A 24,184-nucleotide genomic window follows, 5' to 3' on the forward strand; every position below is an offset into this window, starting at 1 on the left:
AATATTCAATTTGCAAATTGAAATAAATTAGGGTTATATTATTACCTTAAATGATGATGAATATGAACAAGTAAAGAAGGAGAAGATGAGAATGTAGTTGATTAATTTAGTTAAATGAGAGGAATTGTGAATATGAAGTAAATGAGAATTGAAGACTTTTTTTTTTTAGATAACCGGCAGCAGTGAAGGGAAGGAAGCAAATGAAATGAGTGAAGAAAAAGAACAGATACTGCCGTTTTGTACAGGTATATATATATATATATATATATATATATATATATATATATATATATATATATATATATATATATATATATATATATATATATATATATGTATATATATATATATGTATATATATATATATATATGTATGTATATATATATATATATATATATATATATATATATATATATATATATATATATATATATATATATATATATATATATATATATATATATATACATATATATATATATATATATACATATATATATATATATATATATACATATATATATATATATATACATATATATATATATATATATACATATATATATATACATATATATATATATATATATATATATATATATATACATATATATATATATATATATACATATATATATACATATACATATATATATACATATATATATATATATACATATATATATATATATATACATATATATATATATATATATATATGTATATATATATATATATGTATATATATATATATAGATATATATATATATATAAATACATATATATATATATAAATACATATATATATATATAAATACATATATATATATATAAATACATATATATATATATAAATACATATATATATATATATATATATATATATATATATATATATATATATATATATATATATATATATATATATATATATATATGTATATATATTCTAATTTACTCAATTTAACTATAAATACATGTTAGTCAAAGATAATTTAATGGTAGATAAATTGGTCAATATTAAAAACAATGTCATTTTTCTTTAGCAAATAAAGGTGTTGCATTTGGCAAACGTTTTTTAGTTGTGACGCTTGAAATTTTCCATACTTTTTAGTACTCCTCCTATTTTACCCATTAGTCCAATTTATTTTTTGTCACTATTCACTTATTACTCTTAATTTTTATTCTTAACCTATAAGTTAAAATTTAGTTATGTATGATGTTTTTTAATTCGTCTCAATACATAGATTACTAATATCAATTTTTTATAATTCTTTATTAAGAACAATTAGAGTTATTAAGAGTTAAAAATGTTGTCTTGGGAACTGTGAGAAACTAAATAGGTCTAAGGAGTTGAATACGAGGTAGTATAATGAATCATAGGTGTATTTATGGTATTTTCATAAAATAAAATCAACTTTATCTTATTTAGTTTATTAAATACAGCAATTAATTAATTTTATTATTCTATGTGGCAAATCATTGTGAGGAGACCACATGGAATTTTTCAGTTATTTTAGTTAATGGTATGAACATAATTTTTTATTAAGAACAATTAGAGTTATTAAGAGTTAATATGTTGTCTTGGTAACTGTGAAAAACTAAATGAGACTATTGAGTTGAATAAGAGGTAGTATAATGAATGATGGGTAGATTTATTTTAGTTTCATAATTAAAATCAACTTGACCTTTATAAACTATCAATTAATTAATTTGATTATTTCATGTGGCAAATCATTGTGAGCAGGCCAAATGACATTTTCCAGTTCTTTTAGTTAATAGTATAATTTGATTATTCCATGTGGCAAATCATTGTGAGCAGGCCAAATGACATTTTCCAGTTCTTTTAGTTAATGGTATGATGCTACACTATTCAATAATAATAGATTTTTAATCAAATGACTCAGAACATTGACTAAGCAGGCTCGAGCTTAGATTCTCATGGATTGCAAACTCCACTATATTTAGTACCTTAAACAATCAACTGAAAAGAACATTCGAAATCGAAAACCATTAACTCAAGAACATTTGATTTTGAAAGAACATTGGACAGTGAGGGATAATTTATATTCTCCAAAAAAAATGCGACCTTTAGCAGTTTGCGTGTTTAGATTATACTCTAATCTCACTATTTTACAATGAGAATTATAGTTGTTATAGCATGTTATTGTGGGACAAAAGTCACTACAAGCAACAAAGTGAGGTTCCTTTGTTTAGGAAACAGATTTTAGGCCATGGTATGCCCGAAATTGCTTAGCTAGAGCTGATCACCCTATGGTATGCCCGAAATTGGGCTCAAACCAGGGATCGGTCACCTAATGGTGTAGACTTTTAGGCCATACCTGGGTGATTAGCCCAAACCCATAATCTATGATCTACAGGCCTACTATACAAAACACCAGCATAGCCTACTATACAAATCACCAACGTGACCCATTGTACCAAATACAAATCACCAGGGAGCAGGGAGTAGGGGAGGGGAGAAGAATCACCAAAGGTTGAAACTAAACTAAGAAGTTAATAATGGGCATTGGGAAATGAAAAGGTTTCCAGTCAATCACCAAAAAGAGTGAAATTTCTAAATATGAAGCATAATCTATACAAGCCGCAAGGTATTTATTGGCTGAGTTATAAAGGATTTTCAAATTTACCATACTGATTTCACCCGCATTTTCAGGGTGTAAAAACCGCATATAAGACCGGCTGAAGGGACATCTCATGGTTTCGGCTGATATTTAGTGTTAAAATTTCGTAAATCATAACCCTTGTATCATCATGATTGATACTGCAATCGCAACCGAACGCGCATTTTAGAAGACATTAGGCTTCTAGTATACTATGAAACACTTTTTTCACGCCAAGAACAAACTCATAGCCATTATCTGATATCATAGTGCAGCTAACGAGACGATGATATGATAACGAGAGTGATGTGGTTACCGACTTACCGTAACGCCAAATATCGGGTGAATGCATGAGATATAGGCCGATAACAAAATGCAATTTTTTAAAACTTTTACAACACGGGATTTATCAAAGTTTATTTAAAAGAAAACTTTACAATGTGGCCATTGCGATGCGGCCTTATTTTTGCACTATCTTACAGCTAAGTACAATTAGAAGTACAAAAATATAGAGCACCAGTACAGAAAACATTCCAACACTCCCATAAAAATCTACTTGGGAGGTTGCAATGTTATTTTTACATCATCCCATTCTCAAAATACTTATTAAACAATGCAATATGGATCACAATTAATTGTATTAGTGAATGGACTCAATAAGAAGGATTTAGAAATTCATATAAAGCATGTATTAACCAAAACATTGTGATCCCAATTTAAAATATATCGAAAATTAGATCAATTAAAGAATTAGACTCAACAATTTTATAAAGCATTTTTTTGGGAATTTTACAATGCATCTTCTTATAATAAGACCATGTTATTTGCCTTCTTTGATAATCAATAAGGGTGATGGAGGAGTCATGAGTTTGCACATACCTTGCACAATTGAATCTTCTAAACTTCCAGAAGTGAAATATTCGGTTGTGATGGAGTCAATAGATAGAATCACCCGAAAGTTTTGATTTAAATTGTTGTTGGTGATTTCTCCGTTTTCACAAGGCGGCTCCAAGCACCCTAGCTCGAGATCTCTATTTTTTGTTTATTACACATCTTGCCTTCGATAGTGTCGTAGAAATTTACTATACGCACTTCCTGAGAAAGTGCCCACCAACAACAACAAAGCCACAACGCACAATCATACATAACAGGTTTGCCACAACACGATGTATATCTAGGCAACTTATAGCTCTTCCTCATCTTATCCGCCAATAACCACTATAGAGCCTACCTAACGCTGTCATCATCAAAATTAAGGACGGCCAAATTGAATATAAAAAATGGGGCCGTGCAAAACAAGATGAAAGTTGCAACATGCACATACATGTTCCCAAATCCTAACCTCACCATGTTCCATCCGAAAACACACAAGCTACAGAAAAGTGAGAGATAGGCAATCGAAATATCATCCCAAAAGTCAAAAATTGCTTCTTTCATTTCAGTTGATCCACAAAAATCTTTCCGTTTTCTCTCAACACAAAAGATAGCCTATTTTCTAACGAATTTGACCTTAAAACATTGGAATTGTTTGTTCTTGCAATGATAGGAATCTGGGCTCCCTCAACCGGATCATATGCATACTCCTTTCCTAAGGGGCTAAGAATTGTGTAGAATCCTGCTATAGCCGGGGCAGCTATGGCGACAGAGATACAAATCGCAGCACCAAATACAGGCCGCTCAGATCGTTTGTATCCCAAGTTAAGACCACAAAGACCATAGTGAGCTAAACAATTCAAATGAAGTAGCCAAATATAACCTAACATATTCCCCCATTCATGTGGCTTATAAGTACCATTCTTACAATAAATCTTTCTTAGTTTAGATATATCATTCGGTTCCCATCTCAATAGCAACACTGAGTGGTAGAATCTTTGAGGATGTTGATACAAGCACATAAGTGTAAAAGGGCATTAAGGATTTGATTATTTACTTCAAACCAGGCATTTCTTTGCAACTTCTTCGGTAAAGCACTATTAAACATTCCAATCATGACGAGAAAAAAAATCGCCCCAGAAACAGCAACATAAGTAATCCATACAAAAAGAGCCAAGTTCATAGGATTCTTAAACCACACTTTAAAGTTTTCTTTAAAGATTCCCATTGATTTTGTGTCTTAACTCACTTATTTGTTCTCGTAAACGATGATTACTAGGAGACTCTACAGCACGAGAAGCCTCATCTTTCCCTTTAGCAATTTCCCAGAATTTGCTTCATGGTTTAGTTAATAGGGCATATTTGTTTCTTATTGGAGTTCCACTTGTTTGACTTATCCATTGGAGTTGTTAAGCAATGAAGAGGGCTTGGTGTTTTTGACTTAGGACATCTATTATCTTCTTCAATTTCCTCATTCAAAATAAGTAATCCATTTTGAGCCATCACTCTCTTTATCAAACTTCTAGTGCCTCATATTGCACAAATAAACCTTAAATAACTAAACCATCCACCTTTGAAATTCAAATAGCAAATAAAAAAGCTTTTGTAACTATTGACAACCCTAAAAACTAAATCTTTTAAGGCTCAACTATTCATTAATCATATAAATCAAAAACCCATATGGGAAAAAAGCTATTGAAGACCTAAATACCCAAATTTAGATTACCAAAATTCACTCAAGCAATTAAAATCTCATCAAGGCGAAATCAAGAAAATAAAACATCAAATTATATATTTTGGGTATCAATTATACTTCAATTAATTGATAAATTGCAGCAGTTTACTGCTTGATCATAAGGAAAAGAAATAAAGAGAGAGAGAGAGAGAGAAAGAAGAAACAAGCAAGAAAAGAGAGAGAGAGAGAGAGAGAGAGAGAGAGAAAGAGAGAAATAAAGACACAGAATCAAAAAGGGAACAATAAGAATATGTTTCATTTCTTAATTGAATTATTCCAAGTACACAGCCTATATATATAGGCTTGGCTAAACAAACATAACAAACTTTCCTGCCAAAATACACTAAAACCAAACTAATCAAAACAGAAAACTAACAATTAACTAACACCACTAAACTAACTGTTAGAATCTTTCCCCCATAAAAGACTCTTGTCCTCAAGATGGGCATATGGTGACTTCTAGGCTGTTAGCATAGGTAAAAGTGGGATATTGATCTGCAAAGTGTTGAGCTAGTTCCCAAGTGGCTTCATTAGGTGAAAATCCTGCCCACTGAACTAAGTGGCTTCTAGATGAGAAGCTTTGCCCTGAAATCATGGAGGGATGTGAGCTACCATAGGAAGAATTCCCCTAAAAGGTTTAAGCAAAGATACATGAAAAACAGGATGAATGTGGGCTTCAGCTAGTAGTGACAGTTTGTGGCTACTTTACCAATGCGTTACTCCACTTGAAAAGGACCATAGAGCTTAAGGGACAGCTTCTCATCGGTTATAGGCCCCTTATAAGTAATTTGCCTGTACTGCAAGAGGTTCAACCAAACCCAATCACTTACAGAAAATGATCTTTTAGATCTATGATAGTCAGCATAATGTTTCATTTTGTGTTGAGCCTTTGTAAGGTTGTGCTTATAAGGACCCTTATCATTTCCTCACGTTTCTGAAGGGACCTATCAATTGTCTTTACATTAGTTTCCGTTGGTAGATAAGGCATGTGAACTGGTGGACGTTGGTTGTAGACAATCTCAAATGGGGTGAGTTGAGCTGAGCTATGAAAGTTGGTGTTGTACTACTATTCTACAAGGGGAAGCCAACAACTCCAATTTCTAGGGGAGTCCAAAATCATGCATCTGAGGTAAGTTTCAAGGCAGTTATCTACCACCTCTGTCTGCCCATCAGTTTGAGGGTGGTATGCAGAGGAGGGCAACTTATCAGTACCCTGAATGGTGAACAATGCATGCCAAAATTTACTGATGAAGACTGAGCCCATATCACTTACTATTGACCTTGGCCACCCATGCACATTGAAAATATTGTCCAAGTAAACCTAGCCTCAGAAACTGCTGTGTAAGGATGAGAGATGGCCATAAAGTGGCTATATATACTCAACCTATCCACTACCACAAAAATAACATCCTTCCCTGCAGACTTAGGAAGAGTAGTTATAAAATCCATTGAAATGTCAATCCATACTTCAGAAGAAATAGGTAGAGGTTGTAAGAGACCTGGAGGAGTCACATTCTCATGTTTAGCAGCCTGACATGTGACACAGTTTCTAACATAGTGTGTGATATAGGGGGTCATACCCTTCCATGTAAAAAGAGCCTTAACCCTTTTGAGTGGTGCATCTCTACCAGATTGACCACCTTGAGGGGAAGAACGTAGCCAAGTAGGGCTTTTTTGAGGTCCTCATTGGGACTAATCACAATCTTACCTTTTTTTCATGAGAAGTCCTGCAATGAGTAACAAAAGTCCTATGCTGCCCTTATTGAAAAGAAGTGATGATGTTTTGTAAGCTGAGGTCATTCCCATAAACTTTGCTGGATCTTGTCATGTAAGTTAGAACTAATCAAGGAGATATTCTTACTTAGTGCCTGAGATCCTAGAAAGGGCGTTAGCAGTTAAGTTCTTAATGCCACTCTTATATTGAATTGTATAGGAGAATCCCATTAGTTTTGAGAGCCAAAACTGTTGAAAAGGGGTTGAGATTTTTTGTTGTAATAGCCACTTCAAGCTCTTTTGATCAGTTTTGATAATAAACTCTTGTCCACACAAACATTGCTCCCACTTCTGAATTGCGGCAACTATAGCAAGCAACTCCTTCTCATAAATAGAAAGCTTTTCCTACTTAAAACCCAAGGATTTACTCAAGTAAGCAAGTGGTTGGCCCTCCTGCATAAGCACTGCCCCAATACCCTTTTGTGAAGCATCAGTTTCTACAATGGAGACCTTTGAAAAGTCGGGCAATGCAAGAACAGAAGGTGTTTCAAAAGCTTCTTGAGCCTCATCAAACCAAGCAAAACTCTCATTTTTAAGTAGTTGAGTAAGGGGCTTACTTAGCCAAGCATATCTAGCAATAAATTTCCTATAATAGCCTGCTACACCTAGGAAGCTCCTTAAGTTCCTTATAGTTTGTGGAACAAGCCAGTGAATAATGAAAGAAATTTTAGCAATATCAACTTCAACCCTTTTGCCAGAGATAAAATGCCCTAAGTAATCAACCTTTTCCAAACCAAAATGACACTTGCTGCTCTTGGCAACTAAGCTGTGGATTCTCATTAGTTGAAACACCTTATACAACAGTTGTTGGTGAAATTCAACAGTAGGGTTGTAGACTAGAATATCATCAAAGAACACTAAACACCTTTTCTCAAGAGGGGTTTAAAAATTAAATTCATCTAAGATTGGAAAGAAGCATGTGCATTAGATAGGCCAAAAGGCATAACTAAGAACTTAAAGAGTCCATGGTGTGTCTTAAAGGCTGTTTTATGGACATCTGCATGAGCTACCGCCAATTGGTGATATCCAACTCTTAAGTCAATCTTGTTGTGTATCCAATTGCTAGCCAATTCATCAATTAATTCATCAACTACTGGAATTGGAAATCTATCCTTTACAGTCTTGCTATTAGGTGCTCTGTAATCTATACATAGCCTCCAAGACCCATCGTTTTTTCCTACTAGCACCACGGGTGAAGCAAATAGACTACCACTTTCTTGAAGATTCCTTAATCAGCATCTCTTGCACAATTTTCTCAATAATATCCCTTTGCTTTAAAGGGTATCTATATGGTCTTACATTGATAGGGTTAGTGCCATATTCTAAAGGAATTTTGTGATCTAGGTACCTCAGGAAGGGGGTAGGCCCTTAAGTTCAAAGAAGACATCACTAAATTTATATAATAAAGAAATAATATAGGAAAGAACAGAGATGCCATTAGTTTTCTCTAACCTCATGAGAGTGAAATCACCTTCCATCCTTGGAGAAGAAGCAACTAGTTGTATCATGTATAGTTGATTTGCTGAGATAAGCAAGGAATGAGAGCCTTTAACTTTCTTGACTCTATGAGGAGGGGTCCCTTTCAAGATCTGATGCTTAGCGTAATAATCAAATTCCATAATCAAGTTGTTGAAGTCCCATTTAACCTCTCCTAACCGTTTCAACCACTGAATGCCAAGAACCATGTCACAACCTCCCAAGGGTATTAGCCAAACATCGAATTTATACTCGGCTTCCATAATTCTCCAAGAAAAATTATTTGCAAATTGCTGTACAAATTAGGTTGTTTGCATCTTCCATAATTAATGATTGGAGGAAATGGATTCTTGTCTTAGCCTAAGCTTGTTAGCTATTCCAATGTCCACAAAATTGTGAGTGCTTCCAGAATCAATCAAGATATGTAAGGGATTTTTACCATGGTACCCAATTATCCTTATAGTTTGGTACCCATGGTTCCCACTTAAGGCATTCACTGAAATGCAAGGTTCAAGAGCATTTAACTCCACTACGGAGCCTTCATGATTAACTACATCTGAAGTCTAACCCTCTTCATGATTTCCTACATTTGTCTGGTCCACAATATCCTACTCATCCACTCTAAGAATCTCCACTGTAAACAATTTAGTTTGTTTGATTGGGCAAACATGGCCTCCCATAGGGCTGATCACAAAAATAATACAGCCTTTTTTCTTGTTTCAACCTTCTTTCAGATGGGGTTAACCAAATGGGTTTAGAAACTGAAAGATTGGATGGTGAGGTTGTCTTTTGATATACCTTTGAGGATTGATTGAATCTTTGTGAAGATAAAGAATCTTTGTTAGAAAAGAAAGTTCTTCTATTGAATTAGGTAATTGAGGGTTTCTTTGGATCATTAAGGATCTCAAACTTTCAATGGCATCAAGGTAGTCATCAATAGATCCTTTTTGTTCCAGTTTATTAAACTCCTCTACTACATTCATTCCCAATTCTTCACCAAACCTTGCACACAAATCCACAATAAAGGTGCTCCAATTTAGATTTTGTCTAGCAAGAATGTAAGAATTAAACAAATTTTCTACCTTGCCAATCAAGTGAATGGAAACAAAGTCTAATCTATGTTCATCTCCAATCTTGCAAAGTTTAAAGTACTTTTCAGCCTTCTTAATCCATAGTCTAGGATTAGTCCCATCAAATTGAGGGAACTTCAATATGGGTACATAGCTAATTGGGTGTAGTGGTGTGGGATTGTTTCCTTGTGAACCTTGGGGGGAATGTCTCAAGATACTAGAATCTTGATCACTCCTAGCCAATCTTGAAGATTGGAATGTCATTTCTTCCCTTTTCTTTAACAATGCAACATTAACCTCGTTCATTTGTAGGAACATGCCTTCCAGACGAGAATACCTCTCTTCCATGGACTATACTGTTTCCTCTATAACAGCAAACTTTGTAGCCTTCCTATGTGCCAGAGTGATTGATGAAGTATTTGGCCCAGATGACTCTAATACCAATGCAGCAGTTTACTGCTTGATCACAAGGAAAATAAAGAAAGAAAAGGAGAGAAAGAAGAGACAAGCAAGAAGAGAGAGAAAGCTAGAGACAAAATGTAAAAGGGAACAGCAAGAATATGTTTTATTTCTTAATTGAATTATTCCAAGTACACAACCTATATATATAGGCTTGGCTAAACAAGCATAATAAACTTTCCCGCCAAAATACAAAAAGGCTAAAACCAAACTAATCAAAATACAAAACTAACAATTAACTAACTAACACCACTAAACTAACTAGTTGTAGCAACTAACTGTTACATAAATGGAGTAAATGGGTTGAAACAAGAAATTGAACCTTTACAAATTAGATGAGTACTAAGATTTCCTAGAAAAATTCTGCCATTAAAAGCCAACAACAATTTGAGTGATTCAAGTTCAAACAACTATTTATCTTTTACCTCTCGCAAGAATTTCTATTATTTTTGAAAATGATGACACCTCAAACTCTTTGAGCTGGAAAGTATCATACAAATATTAATATATTTGGAGAGATATTTTGAGTAGGAGAAATTGGGAATCAAAAATCACTAAAATATACTAAAGAAATGACTTAAGACACGTATTACACTGTCATTAAAAAATCTGTTTCTTTTTTCTATTGACAGGAAAACTTTTGATATTTAACTTGATATTTAGGGAAACAATTAACACATTAAAATATGTAATATTTGTTGATTGACTATAACTATATGTGATAATTTATTGAAATACTATATTTCCTTATATAGACCAAAAAAATTATATAATATATATATATATATATATATATATATATATATATATATATATGTATATATATATATATGTATATATATATATATATATGTATATATATATATATATATGTATATATATATATATATATGTATATATATATATATATATGTATATATCTTTATTTTCACCTACTTCAAGAAAACCTATCGAAAGGTAGACCCCAAATCCCAGCTCATCCAAGTATTGCATCAAAACACCAGCTACAGATAGTAAGCCTTCCAACCAAAAACTACCAAGGGAGCTGCTCACAATCAAAGAAAAAAGATTGGAGAGAATCTAACCATGAAAATTATACACACCTTCAATTTCAATGCTTTGCCTTGCTCAGAGTCACAGGATTCGCTAATCTCCCAGCGAACCCGGAATTTAAAAAGCGAATTAGCTAGCGAATGACGTTACACCTGTCTTGCTTCAATTCAACTACTTGTGTTTGAAGTTAGCTGATGTTTTGCTCTCAAGGATGCTGGATTTTCAGCTGTGTCGATTCCATGTGCCCTCAGATCTTGGTAATGCTGGATTTTTCAGCTGACCATGGGTGCTGGACATTAGGGGATGCTTTGCTGAAAATGGATGTAAATGGGGGAACAGAAAAAGGGTAGTTTATTCTGAAAGAAGAGAGATATAACAGCAAAGATATTTAGGACTTTCGAACTCCTTTCATTTTCCCTAAGTAGTCAGGCTAATAGACTTTCAGAAGATGATTCTATGACCCTGAACTGAGGACAGGGACTTAGCGGTAAGAAACTCGAATAGACTCCTTGATGATCAACACCGCCACAATGCCATTGAATTCTGTAGGAACCAATGGGGAAAGTTGAAACATTCAGAAGACAGCTCGAGAACCCTTGTGCTCTGCCATTTGTTTTGAAACGTACAAACACCTCAACTGACTCACCATCATTTTGATGATCCTGCCTCAAGACATGGCCCCGTAATTTCTTATTCAAATCCACCATCGTATCTGTTTCTGATGCTTGATAACTTGTCCACCCTTCCCCATGAGTATGCCGATTTTTACAAGAAAGGATGATATGTATCTTGGAGAATCTCGAACAGACATCTGAATTCACATTATGAAGTTGAATACACAAGTTCAATGCTAAGTGTGATCCCTGCGAGACAAAAGCTTCATTCTGGCTACTGCTACCAGCACCTTTTGAAAAAAGAAGAGCCCCAACAGTAGGTCTGAAATTCATATTAAATTAGCAACCCAAAGATAGTTTCAATCGCAAAAAGACATTCAAATTTCAATTTCTCTACATTTTACAGCAATTTATGATCTTGTATTCCACTACAACATGAAAGATAAAGCGACCAACTTCAAATAGAAACCTTCATATAAAAATTTCCTATTTTCTTACCGGAACCTTCTTTTATGATCTCTAAGATATGAATTTACATCTTAAAATTTGTAGGGGAGAGATTTTTTTTTAATATTTTGTTTAATTGAGTAATTTTATCAAGCCAATGTTAAAAAAAAAAAATACTTCTATATAATTTCATTGTATATTAGTACTTGCAACATTTGAACTTTTCAATGCAGAACTTTGATTATCAATATCTTCAATTATTTAAGAGTAAAAAATTATACATACTCAGTATTACGAAACTTGACATCAAGAATAAATTAATGAAATCTCGAGTGACTATGGTTTTTGTGCACTAGCAACCATTTGAGGTCAACTTTGTTTGTGACCAGTGAAAATGGTGCATGTTTTAATATATAGGATAGTATATATAGAATATAATATTTTCATAAAGAAACATCAAATTGTAAGCTCCCTCCGTTTCTTTTCTCGTTCTCACCATTTAGCATTGCAAATTGATCAGAAAATGGTAAAGAGGAACACTTGTTCACTTGCACATGGAAAGATTTAGAGCGAATTAACGTATACATTTGTATATAGACAAAGAAACAATCCCACAATAGTGCAAGTTAAAAAAGACAAGAACAAAAAAAATTACCCCTAAATGGAAAACGACAATTGCAAAAATTGCGTATCTTAATGTCATTTGCCAAACACACCCCTAAGCTTGTTATGAGAGTTATTTGACGACCCTAGCTGAATATCTATTACTACTTATATAGCTCTAATAAAGCACAAGACTTTACTACAAATTATTAGTTTTCTTTGACTACTAGTACAATATATCTTTAATAGTTGCCTAGAGTTCGAACATTCGCATATTCAAAATTCAAAATTACGAACAAAAAGTTCCGTAAACCTTTAGTCAAAAGTCTGAAACCTTAATCCATATATGCCATTGTATCTATTGACTATTATCTATCAGTAAATTATCTGGATCGGAGATTTGGCTGGGTGCATGATAGTTTAGGACATTTTTTTAGTTTAGGTGTAGGGCAAGAGAATCTACAAAGGGGAAGAGGGAAGTAAATCTATTATTTATGTAGGTGATGAGAAACAAACCCTTTTTATAAGCGTGAAAGGGAAAAGCTTCAACCACTAGGCTAATCTATGATTCTCATCAGCTTCATACCATTTATAAAAACTCCTATTCATGATGTTATTATTGAATCTCTATAAACACAAAAGTGAGAAACAAAGAAAAAAATCCTACAGGTCTGAAACCAGTAACCAGAGTTATCAACCAATAATTAGAGAAGGTAATCAGAAAGGTATGAGATATTAAATCAGAATGAAATGTCACACCTTAATCGGAAGAAGTACTTTGGAACCCGGAAAGGAATATGCATCCATGCTCCAGTAATACTCAGTAGAATTTGCATACTATCCTTGTATACTTGGTATACTGTGTTTTCATTTTTTATACTAGAACACTCATTCAGCAATCCAACCAACTGCCGCATACTAGATTTACACAATGTAAGCATGTGTTCAGAGATTCGGCCAATTTTTGATATTTGAAATCCAGGCAGCAAATGCGAAGAACTTTTATGCCCCCCATGTCCGTTTAAAAGTGACATGAGATCCATACAGGTCTCAAAGTCTACGTGCCACAGACGCACAGTTAAATCTTTTATAATAGCACTCTGGCGATAGTTTGATTTATCTGTCAGACCGGAAGACACAGCTGAACAAATCAAACTAGTTAATTCTGTGCTGAAAGCCAACATTGAACAACTATATGCCAAATCTGATATTACTCTCAAGCTTTTTGAATCTAAGTCAACAAAAGCTGTGGAAATTAAATCATATTCTTCTGCAACACTAGCAAGTTTTGCAGATATTCCATTCAGAAAAGGAATTATGTCTTCCATCCTCTGAGAAACAGGTTGAACATCAATAAACTCACTTCCACCGGTGTTTTTAAGGCCTTCCAGATCAACTTTGGAAACTAAACAAACATTTAAGACTTTAAGTACATCCAGCAATGCAAGTAAAACTTTCAGCCTCAATGCCAAGAACCACCTTTGGAAACAAAGGGTCTGTGTTTGCAAAGAAATGGCTTCCAAAACCTTATTATATGAAGAAACGTCACCAAAAGCACTGACAAGTGCTTTAATGTATTCATTAGAGATAGTATTCCGAATGCTACTCATAGCTGAAGGTACCAAGACATGGTCAAGAATAGAACAGTGTGACGATTGCTGAAGCAGCACCTTGACTTTCTTCTCAGAATGGGTGAACTGAACTAAGAATTTCAACCAGTGACAACAAACATCAGATTGAGCCTTTGCTTCTAGATGTTGAAAAATAAAATTAGCCATGTACCATTCTCCCTCACAGCAAGCATATCTTCCAGCTTTATATGCACACCAATTATCTCCACTTAAGAGCATGTTTTTTGCGCATCTGTGGATAAGTGCTTCATCTTCTGGAAAGTTATAAGATCCTCTCAGTCCTTGCACAGAATTGCTAGACTGGTTCTCAGATGGTAAAAAGCTCCAGTTGAGAAGGGAATGCAGAAGAAGGGCAAAGAATGTGTGGGTAGAGCAATCGAAAAAACAGCTATCACAAACAAAGGATACCAACTGCTTAAATTTATCAACTATTTCAGTAGTGGTAGAACCAAAACCATCCAGAGTTTCAAGGAAGGCCACCAAAAATCTGTAGATGTAAGTCATAAACACACGTATAGGACAATTTTGTATTTCTCCTGCATTAACAACTTTGTGTACCTCATAAATCTCTCTGGAAGCTGAAGGCATGTTTTCTGAATTTTCCATGTTCTTGATAACAAAGTGCAGCTTATCTAGTATGAAACAACCCAATTCTGAATGATTCTGAACCAGTATAAGTAGAAGCTTGAGCATGCTTCCCAATTCTTGCTCAACTTCACATCTAGAGGTACCACCTCGTACCAGTTTCACCAACAAAGTTATCTGATCACTGATAGTTGAGACAACTTTAGTAGTAAAAGCAACAGAATTAACCTCCAATATTTGATCATCTTCTCCCTTGAGCTTAATAGATACACTTACCAAAATTTGAAAAGCTAAGATTTTTGTAGAAACTATCAAAGAGCAAGTCGCATCCTCAACATATCTCAATAGCTTCATGAAGTCATCAATGTCGTTGAAAAGCACATCAGGTAACCCATTATCAAGCATCTACAAGCAAAGCAATAGAACAAAACAGTCAAGATATCTGATCAGGAGCTTAAATGATTGTACCAAAGCAAATCAACAAATAACCTTCAGCAGCAGCTGCAATACATCATCTTGCAAAGCAGAAGGCATATTCAATTCATCAAGCATTTGGAACAAATTCTTAAATGGAGAAGCGCTAATAGGTAGAAACCATGCAGCTTGCTCCCCAACATTATGCATGCATCGAAGTACTGTAGCTAGTAAGCGCAAACTTGTTCTCTGAGCTAGAAATGAATTAAGCAAGTCTACCTGCTAAGAGAAGCTAAGATTAATGTTTCACACATTATTTATAACCTAACTTCAATCTAGTACTATATATCACAAACGCATCCTAGGGCAGGAATGGAAAGGTAAGCATTAAAGTAAAAACAAGCTTTAGGAGATATCTTTAACTGTATTTTGCAACAACCAAGACCATTAATATAAATAATGATTATTTCAAATGAACCTACAAAATTCCAGTGCTCAGTACCGAATTGACATGATGGATCAGATTTACTCCGACAATGATGGCTGATGCTATATATGATTAGCAAAAGGCAATACCCACAAAAACAAAATTGCCGTGCAAAATGAAGAACAAATAAACAGCTTTTTAAAAACCAATAAAGAAAGAGTCCAAGAAAATAGCAGCCTGATAAGCTCTTTCAAGTTGATAATTCAAGATAATATCAGGCAAATGAGTCATGCATGAATAAATACTAGGGAGAAACATGGAGGTTTATGAAATATTAATAGAAGAAACCTAAAGAAAAAGGTCTCCTCGATCAGGTGATGCTTATATACACCAAAATTTCAACATTTTAGGATAATCAATAGGCAAATAATAAAAGCAAAGGAAGTATAGTCCCAAAATTAGCTAATACATCCAAGATGTCGTCACAACATCAATTAATTACCTGCTCCAAAATCAAAATGGGTGCTTTTGAAGAAAGTTTTGTAAGAGATACCAACATAGTGGCCAAAATATCCTCTTCTGAAGTATTTCTTACAAGTTCTACGCCAGCCTGCGTCAATAAACAAGCATATTTAAGTCTCCACCAGCCTCCATCAGTTAATAAACAAAATTAACTATTCTATATAGCTGGCAAATTGCTCTAGATATTCAGACAGTCAGAAGCACCATTACATATAGCTGGCTGCAGAAAATGACACAAACAGTTGTATCTACAATTGTACAAACTGTAAACTAGTTCATTCTTAGAGTTGCTTAGCTATTAGTAACTATTCTATAATAGGGCATCTTCAGCATGAATCAGTTCCAAGATCTTTTACAATATGAACTGCAACCCAGTATGCATCTTATATTAGGAATAGTCTGGTTCTAGGAGGTACAGAACCTTCTCTTAAACAAAATTAAGATCCAAATCTATCAAGAATGCATTGCCATCTTTCCTACAAAAAAGTAATAGCGGCAAAAACCATAGTGCAAAAATATGGTTCCGGTCGTAGAAACTAAATTGTTCAATAGCCAATCTTTAATCTACGTGTATTCCCTCCGTCCTGAATACTTTCCTCATTTGAATGATAATATAAACCCATAAAAAATCAAACGGGAAAAACATTCAGAGATGAAAGAACTATCAGATACTCATCACAACATTTAGTATAAAGAAAACAAACAAAGATGTTGGTTGTAACATGAAAATCCACAAAGCATCTTCATCCAGATTGGATAAGCAAACACCACTTGAGAGAGAAACTAAATTAATTAAAAAGCAAAAAAAAAACATAAATTGCATGCCTTGTATGAACTTATTGCAAGTAATAGTGAGCATCCCATTTTAGAAAAAGACCTTGCTGCAGCTTTTCTTAGAGGCTGCAAAGTTTTTGGTGAATTCATTAGTTTGAGAAGACTATCCAAGAAAACGGATCCAAAGTCATCCGATATCTCCGAAAAGTTCCCAGCTGCAAAGAGTGACGCTTTAGCCTGTATATGAACAATGACAATCAGATATCAGTTATGACTTATGTCTTACATATTGACATGTGTAGTTCGTGTTTGGTCAGTGTAAATTGTACAATATTAACTGGAAAACATGGGATGGCTGCAAGAGAAAAGGATAAGGTCAAAAGTAGGTCATGCAGAAGACCTAATGATGATTAAAATAATTTAGGAATCTGATTCATTAGCTAACACAAATCACTTCAAATAACAACAAAGTAATCCCTAGCTCTTTCCCAACCCTGGTATCGTCTATAGGGATGTACTAGGCACAATATTTTGAATTCTCCGACATTAAAATAACAAGCATGATTCCATTGAGTTTGAAACCAAAAGCTCAGCTACAGTAAGCAACAACATTCATGACTCAAAGAGGGCTTAACCGAGTTACTAGAGTAAGGCCTCTACAATCCAGAAAGCATGTACAATATACAATTAATATGCAAATTAGCTCATACAAGTGAAAAAGGATTGAACCCAGCGGTGTCACTCTGGCACTGCCACAACCAATGTGACATTAGTATATTTGTAAACCCTTTCATTCCGATGATGCTCAGTAGTTCGCTGAGTCAAATAGCTCAACTGAGCCTCGTTTACATCCAAACTTCAGAAACACGAGCATTTTAGTGCTCTAATATTGATGTTAGATACAAAAAATATTTGCCTTTGCGGTCTCAGTAAACATTAGGATTTGAAGGTCTTAACACATGTATATAAAATCAGTATTTTCCTGATTTAGTAGAGGGGGGACTCACTGCAACGAAAAGAAACCACCACAAGACGTGCTCAACAAAATTGCTCACCACCCATAAAAGAGAAAATTAACTCCAATAACATGCACAAAAGGTGTATTTTCAAGTCTCAACGGGTGAAAACACAAATGTGTGGCTGTACTACCCCTCCTCAATAACCACAAGGGGTAATATCAAGATCAAAAATAATAACACCATAGCATTTGATTTCTGTTTGAAAAGTCAATAGTCTACCATGCAAATTCAGAGTGAAAATAATAAAATGATGATACAAAACTAACAAATCTGAGAAACCAAACAGAATGAAAAGAGGCAAACATGGTCCTCACCTCCAAAACATAAGAAGAGGACAAAGAAGATAATATTGCATATCGTATTTCAGCAACATCTTTAGCAATCTCAGCACAACATCCCAGAAGAATTAAAGCCAGAGCTCTGAACTCAACAATATCAGAACTAAGAACTACCTTCACTCTTCTCAAAAGTTCCAGTTTGTTTTCCTCACTCATGTCTGAAAAGATTCCTCGGGTTTCTCTGTCTTGTGTTTTGCTGTGTCTTAGAGTCAAAAAAACTCTAATGACAGAAATCTTAATGTCTTTGTCTCCTGAAACAAACGCATCTACAAGCCTAAGAAGAATTGCATCTGCAAATAGCCTATCCTCCCCAAGAACTAAGCCATACATATTATATGCAGCCATTGTGGGTAGTGGCTCCCTATTCCACTGCTTTAGTCTACGACCAATCATATTTATTGAACCAATAGCCTTACCTGGAAGGGTAATCATGCATAAAAAGCCAAGTCAAGCAAAGAATTTCTGTTCAATAAACCATATCTTGCATTGCCTTCAGTGAACAAAATAGACTTTGTATTCACCCAATAATTTGTATGACAAACTATCCTGAAACTCATTAAACAAGTCATGACTTGTCTTAGAAAAACATAGCATACATTCAATAAACATACAGGAATCCCTCAATAGTCTATACACAATCTCCAAATAAATATTGAATTTAGAGTAACACTAATAAATCTGTACCAGGCTTTCTTGAACGAAGGCCTATCTCGAGCTCAATGCTCCAACTCATAGCACAAGCAGCGGAAATCTTTTCCATTCTAGTCTTTTAGTGTTGCCTCAGACTTCTATAAAATTCACTGAAAAGTGCAAGGAAAGTGAGAATCTCCAGTGATAAAAAAATATACTACCAGTATACTCAAATTAAAATTTAGTAATACATAATTGGAATAAATTTACAAGAACAAATTAACACAAACAGAAAGAATAAAATGAAAAACAAAACAGAATACTCAAAGTATGATTCAGTTGCTTACCTCTTGCGCTGAACAATAGTACTATAACTTTATAGAATTTGTTGCTCCAACAATTGGAGAAACCGATGAATATGAGAGTAAATTATGAAATTCGTAGAATTTCCTCTTCTCCAAACTTAATTCTCGCCTTTATCTAAAAATAAAATTTGGTTTTCCAATTTCCACCCAGTTGAAGAAGATTGGAGTAATAACGAACTTTTTTGTTTGCCAACGATGAATATGGTAGTCGTGAATATGAAATACATAATAGAGAATAGAGATGAACGAGGTAGAGTCTTGGGGCTTCGGGCTAGGGCTGTTAAAAATTTGTATTTGATTAATTTTGTTTCATAAATTATTTTTAAGGGTAATTTTTTTTAAACAAAAAAAAATTATTGTTAGAAATATAATGTTAAATGAATTTACCTTAATGTGAATTCCATGGAGATGTAAGTGGACCAATAAATTCCGCTTTTGAACCATTTTGATATTTTATGAGATGTATGTGGGTCAATTAATCCAGCTTCTGAACCGTGTTGATTGATGCCTCAACACGATGGTCACATATAAGTCTCCTACAAACCAGAAATGTAACATTTGCGAAATTACCTCTCAAAAATCATTCGAGAAATCAATTTCCAGATTATTCTCAACATAGATCAAAGAAGCACAAAACAATTACGTAGGTTCAGAGTTTTAAAAAACAGAGCAATAACAAGTGTCAAGGAACTATACTAATTATTCACAAATTACATCTATAGCTAATAATTATATTAAAGAATGAAAGTAACAAAAAAGTAGGCATATCAACCAAAAACCACGGTTATATGCGAACCGTGAGAACAAAAAAATGTGTTACCTTTCTACAGAACACATGCTACTTTTGCACAAAAACTGTGTTGCTTTTGTTTTTAAAAAAATCTGGTACTTTTTACAAAAAAAGTGTAACTGTCAGAAAAAAATATAAATACAAAGTAACACGTTTTTCTGAAAAATTAACACCTTTGTATATAAAAAGTAACACCTTTTTATGGTTCTCACGGTTCTCATATAGGGATAGTTTTCACTTGAACTTCTCCCTATATATATATTCAGTCTTGTATAAGACCGTCATACAGTAAGATGACCTCAAAATAAGAATCTCATAAGCTAAACACAAAAACTTGTGTGAGAAGCGTTTTATTGGATTGGGCCAATTATGTATATTTATTCATCAATTTCACAAAAAAAAGACAATTTCAAGAGTTAAAAGACCGATTTAAAGATTTAAAAGACTAATTTCAAGGATTTGAAATTGACATTTTAATTCATGAAATTTGACAGTGTTAAGACTTAAAAGGTGAATTTCAATACTTAAAAAACCAACTAAGACTTAAAAGACCAATTGCAGGACATTAAATTACCTTAAACATTAAAGTTGAATTAAAAACTTTGAAATTGACTAAGTGTTAAAATTGTATTTTTAAGTCTTGGAATTATCCTTTTTAAGTCTTAAAATTAGCATGTCAGAAAATTTTTTAAAAAATAACTATTGAGCCTAGGCCAGTTACATGGCTAAGGCTGTCTCATAGGAGAGTAATTGCAAGGTAAAAGTTTCTACACAAATTCTTGTGAGAAACGGTCTCTTTGAGAGATTATTTCTAATTGGACCAACCAATTATATGTTTTTTAAAATATTGTAAGTAGGCATTATAAAAATGTAATTAGTGATTTAAGATATTGTGAGTAGTCATTAAGGATAATTTAAATAGGCATTAAGAATAATGTAAATAGACATTAAGAATAATGTAAATAAACATTACGAATAATGTAAATAGGCATTAAGTTTTAACTAGCTGGGCCTTAAAAGACGTTTCTTAAAGAGATGATCTCTCAAGAGATGAAGTTTCTATTACTGGACTATTTCACTCAAATATTAAGCATGCCTTATGATGTAACCATCTCATACAAAAATTTGTGATATATAACGGGTATATTTTTTAAAAACAAACAAATTTCGCACCTATGATTTCTAGAGGCTTGAAACTTCTAGAATGTTTTAAACCGACGACTCAAAATAAAACTTAGTACCCACGAACTTCTTTTATAATTCTTGTTTTAGTCTTCTCCAGCAGAATTCAATCAGTAATGGCGGAAAGATGGTCATATGTTGGTACATTGGCACAATGGCACTCAACATTAATACTCAACTTACAGCATCATTAAGCCGAGTAGCAAAATCTAGAGCTTATGCTGAGGTTAAAACATTATTATTAAGTATGTTCCCTTTCAATTCCTACACACCTATGAAATCCACGCTGATATATAGTATTTCTTACGAGCTACATAAAAACAAACACAATTCTTAAACATTGTCATCATTTTTATTTTATCGCCACTCTTAATGAAATTACGATTTTGCCCCTGGACTTAAAATTTCTTCATATACTCTAAACCTCACTAAACAACACCTTTATCACACTTAAAAAACAAAACTACAACATAAAATTTTTGGAGCAAAAGCTAAGGAATTCAATCAGCAAACAAATAATCGAGATAATTTTTATTCGAATCGTATTATTTTAAATTAAGAAAAAAGGGAAAAAAAAGTGAGTCGCACGCGACTAGGCCGCGGGTCAGTCGCACGAAACCTACGTCTCTGCCGCGGTTCAATCGCACGTTCGCGGGTTTCGTGCGACATACTTGCGGCCGAGTCGCGTGCGACTCACCCAATTTATTTTATATTTTTTTTGTAATTTTATTTTTTGAAATAATATACTTAATATTATTATTTTTATTTTTATTTTTATTATTATTATTATTGTTATTATTATTATTATTGTTATTATTATTAATATTATTATTGTTGATGTTATTATTTTTTTTTTTAATTTTTTTTAAATATTGATATTATTATTATTACTATTGTTTTTAATTTATTATTGTGATTATTATTATTATTATTATTATTATTATTATTATTATTATTATTATTATTATTATTATTATCAAATTTTATTTTTCTTTTAAATATTATTTTTAATTTATTTTTTTAAATATTATTATTATTATTATTATTATTATTATTATTATTATTATTATTATTATTAAATTTTATTTTTATTTTAAATATTATTTTTAATTTAATTTTTAAAACATTATTATTATTATCATTATTATTATTATTATTATTATTATTATTATTATTATTATTATTATTATTATTATTATTATTATTATTATTATTATTATTATTATTATTATTATTATTGTGATTATTATTATTGTTATTATTATTATTATTATTATTATTATTATTATTATTATTATTATTATTATTATTATTATTATTATTATTATTATTATTATTATTATTATTATTGTGATTATTATTATTGTTATTATTATTATTATTATTATTATTATTATTATTATTATTATTATTATTATTATTATTATTACTATTATTACTATTATTATTATTATTATTATTATTATTATTATTATTATTATTATTATTATTATTATTATTGTGATTATTATTATTATTATTATTATTATTATTATTATTATTATTATTATTATTATTATTATTATTATTATATTTTTTTCCTTTAAATATTGTTTTCATTATTTTTGTTGGTGATGTTGTTGTTATTATTGTTATTGTTAGTAAATTTTTCTTTAATGTTATTTTTAAATGTTGTTTTTATTATTAGTGTAATGATTATTATTATTATTATTATTATTGTTTTTTTTTATTATTGTTATGATTATTAGTACTGTTATTATTATTATTATTATTATTATGATTATTGTTAATTTATAAAATTAATTATAATAATAATAATAATAATAATAATTAATATGTTGTTAAATTATATTTGTTGATAATGATTAATTAAATATTGTTGTTAATTTATATTTGTTGATAATGAGTAGTTTAATATGTTAATTAATTATTGTCTTTTATTCATGTGGTTAATTTAACGTAACGTTTGATTATTTTTATTTATTATTAATAGTTAATTAAATTATCAAAATTGTAGTAAATGACTGGTAGTCAAGGGAAAGGAAAAGGTTTTTTAGACACTTGTTGAGCGGGATTAGATCTAGCCCTACCCTACTCAGAGGGGACCCTCATAAGAGGGGTGTAAAGGGTTCTGCTAGAAGGGCTAGGCAAGAAGAGGCTGCTAGACACAGTGAGGCCCAACGGTCAAGTACGCTGCACCAAGTGCGCACTCGGTTTGATGACCAGGCTAGCGTCCAGAGTAGTTGGGGGGTTGCTAGTAATGATGATGATGATGATGTTGAGTATCAAGGCGTTGTTAGTCGCCCAGAGGATTGGACTGTTGTCTGCGGGGTCAACGGTAAATTCACACGTGCCGACCATAGTTCTGCAGGCGCATCTGAGCATGCCGGACGTAGTCACGTTGATGATGATCCGCCACGGGGGAACAGGCGCTCGCAGTCCGCTGGAATGGACTGGTTGGTCACATCGCCCCAGCCTGGAGGCCCACAGATACACGCCTAATACCCAGCTATGGCGGGCACATAGCTAAAGTTATTTTTGACGGCTCTGAGCGTACGTCTCCGGTTCTGGAGTACCATAGTAGAAAGAAGCCGTTGGAGGCGATCATCGGACTGCGAGATATGTCTGATGCGCTTTATGATGTTCTACCTGCCACTCCCCTCGGCCGGCAACCCTACATTATGCACAGCACATTGACTGTGCTTTGATATCGACCTTCGTGGAGAGGTGGCAGCCGGATACGAACACCTTCCACATGCCATGGGGGGAGATAACGACT

General features: G+C 32.8%; 1 protein-coding gene and 1 pseudogene across 2 annotated transcripts; both read right to left on the reverse strand.

Annotated features, from left to right (window-relative positions):
• Nucleotides 1–1,064: 1,064 nt before the first annotated feature.
• Nucleotides 1,065–5,262, reverse strand: LOC130818740 (uncharacterized; annotated as a pseudogene).
• Nucleotides 5,263–10,917: 5,655 nt separating this feature from the next.
• LOC130818741 (uncharacterized) lies at nt 10,918–19,703 on the reverse strand. Of its 2 annotated transcripts, none has more exons than XM_057684931.1 (8): nt 19,416–19,703; nt 19,123–19,238; nt 18,415–18,854; nt 17,133–17,318; nt 16,288–16,395; nt 15,434–15,637; nt 13,488–15,349; nt 10,918–12,000 (listed from the first exon to the last, which is right to left on the reverse strand). In XM_057684931.1, the coding sequence occupies exons 2-8, from the start codon at nt 19,196–19,198 to the stop codon at nt 11,490–11,492; spliced, it is 3,387 nt and encodes a 1,128-aa protein (XP_057540914.1). In that variant the 5' UTR covers nt 19,199–19,238; nt 19,416–19,703; the 3' UTR covers nt 10,918–11,489. The 2 variants fall into 2 exon arrangements, with proteins under 2 accessions (XP_057540914.1, XP_057540913.1); XM_057684930.1 differs by having other exon boundaries at nt 15,434–15,640.
• Between the last annotated feature and the right edge of the window lie 4,481 nt (nt 19,704–24,184).

This window comes from Amaranthus tricolor, chromosome 7 (genome assembly GCF_026212465.1).
Source record: "Amaranthus tricolor cultivar Red isolate AtriRed21 chromosome 7, ASM2621246v1, whole genome shotgun sequence".
Classification (NCBI taxonomy): domain Eukaryota; kingdom Viridiplantae; phylum Streptophyta; class Magnoliopsida; order Caryophyllales; family Amaranthaceae; genus Amaranthus; species Amaranthus tricolor.

Bases quoted from the DNA above. Each gene is read 5' to 3' on its own strand.
- LOC130818741 (XM_057684930.1), bottom strand. From the start codon at position 19,198: ATGGAAAAGATTTCCGCTGCTTGTGCTATGAGTTGGAGCATTGAGCTC. The intron at 17,319-18,414 runs GTGAGGACCATG...GTTCATATACAG, and splicing joins CCTCTTCTTATGTTTTGGAG to GCTAAAGCGTCACTCTTTGC. The intron at 16,396-17,132 runs GCATGCAATTTA...TTATTGACGCAG, and splicing joins TTGCAATAAGTTCATACAAG to GCTGGCGTAGAACTTGTAAG.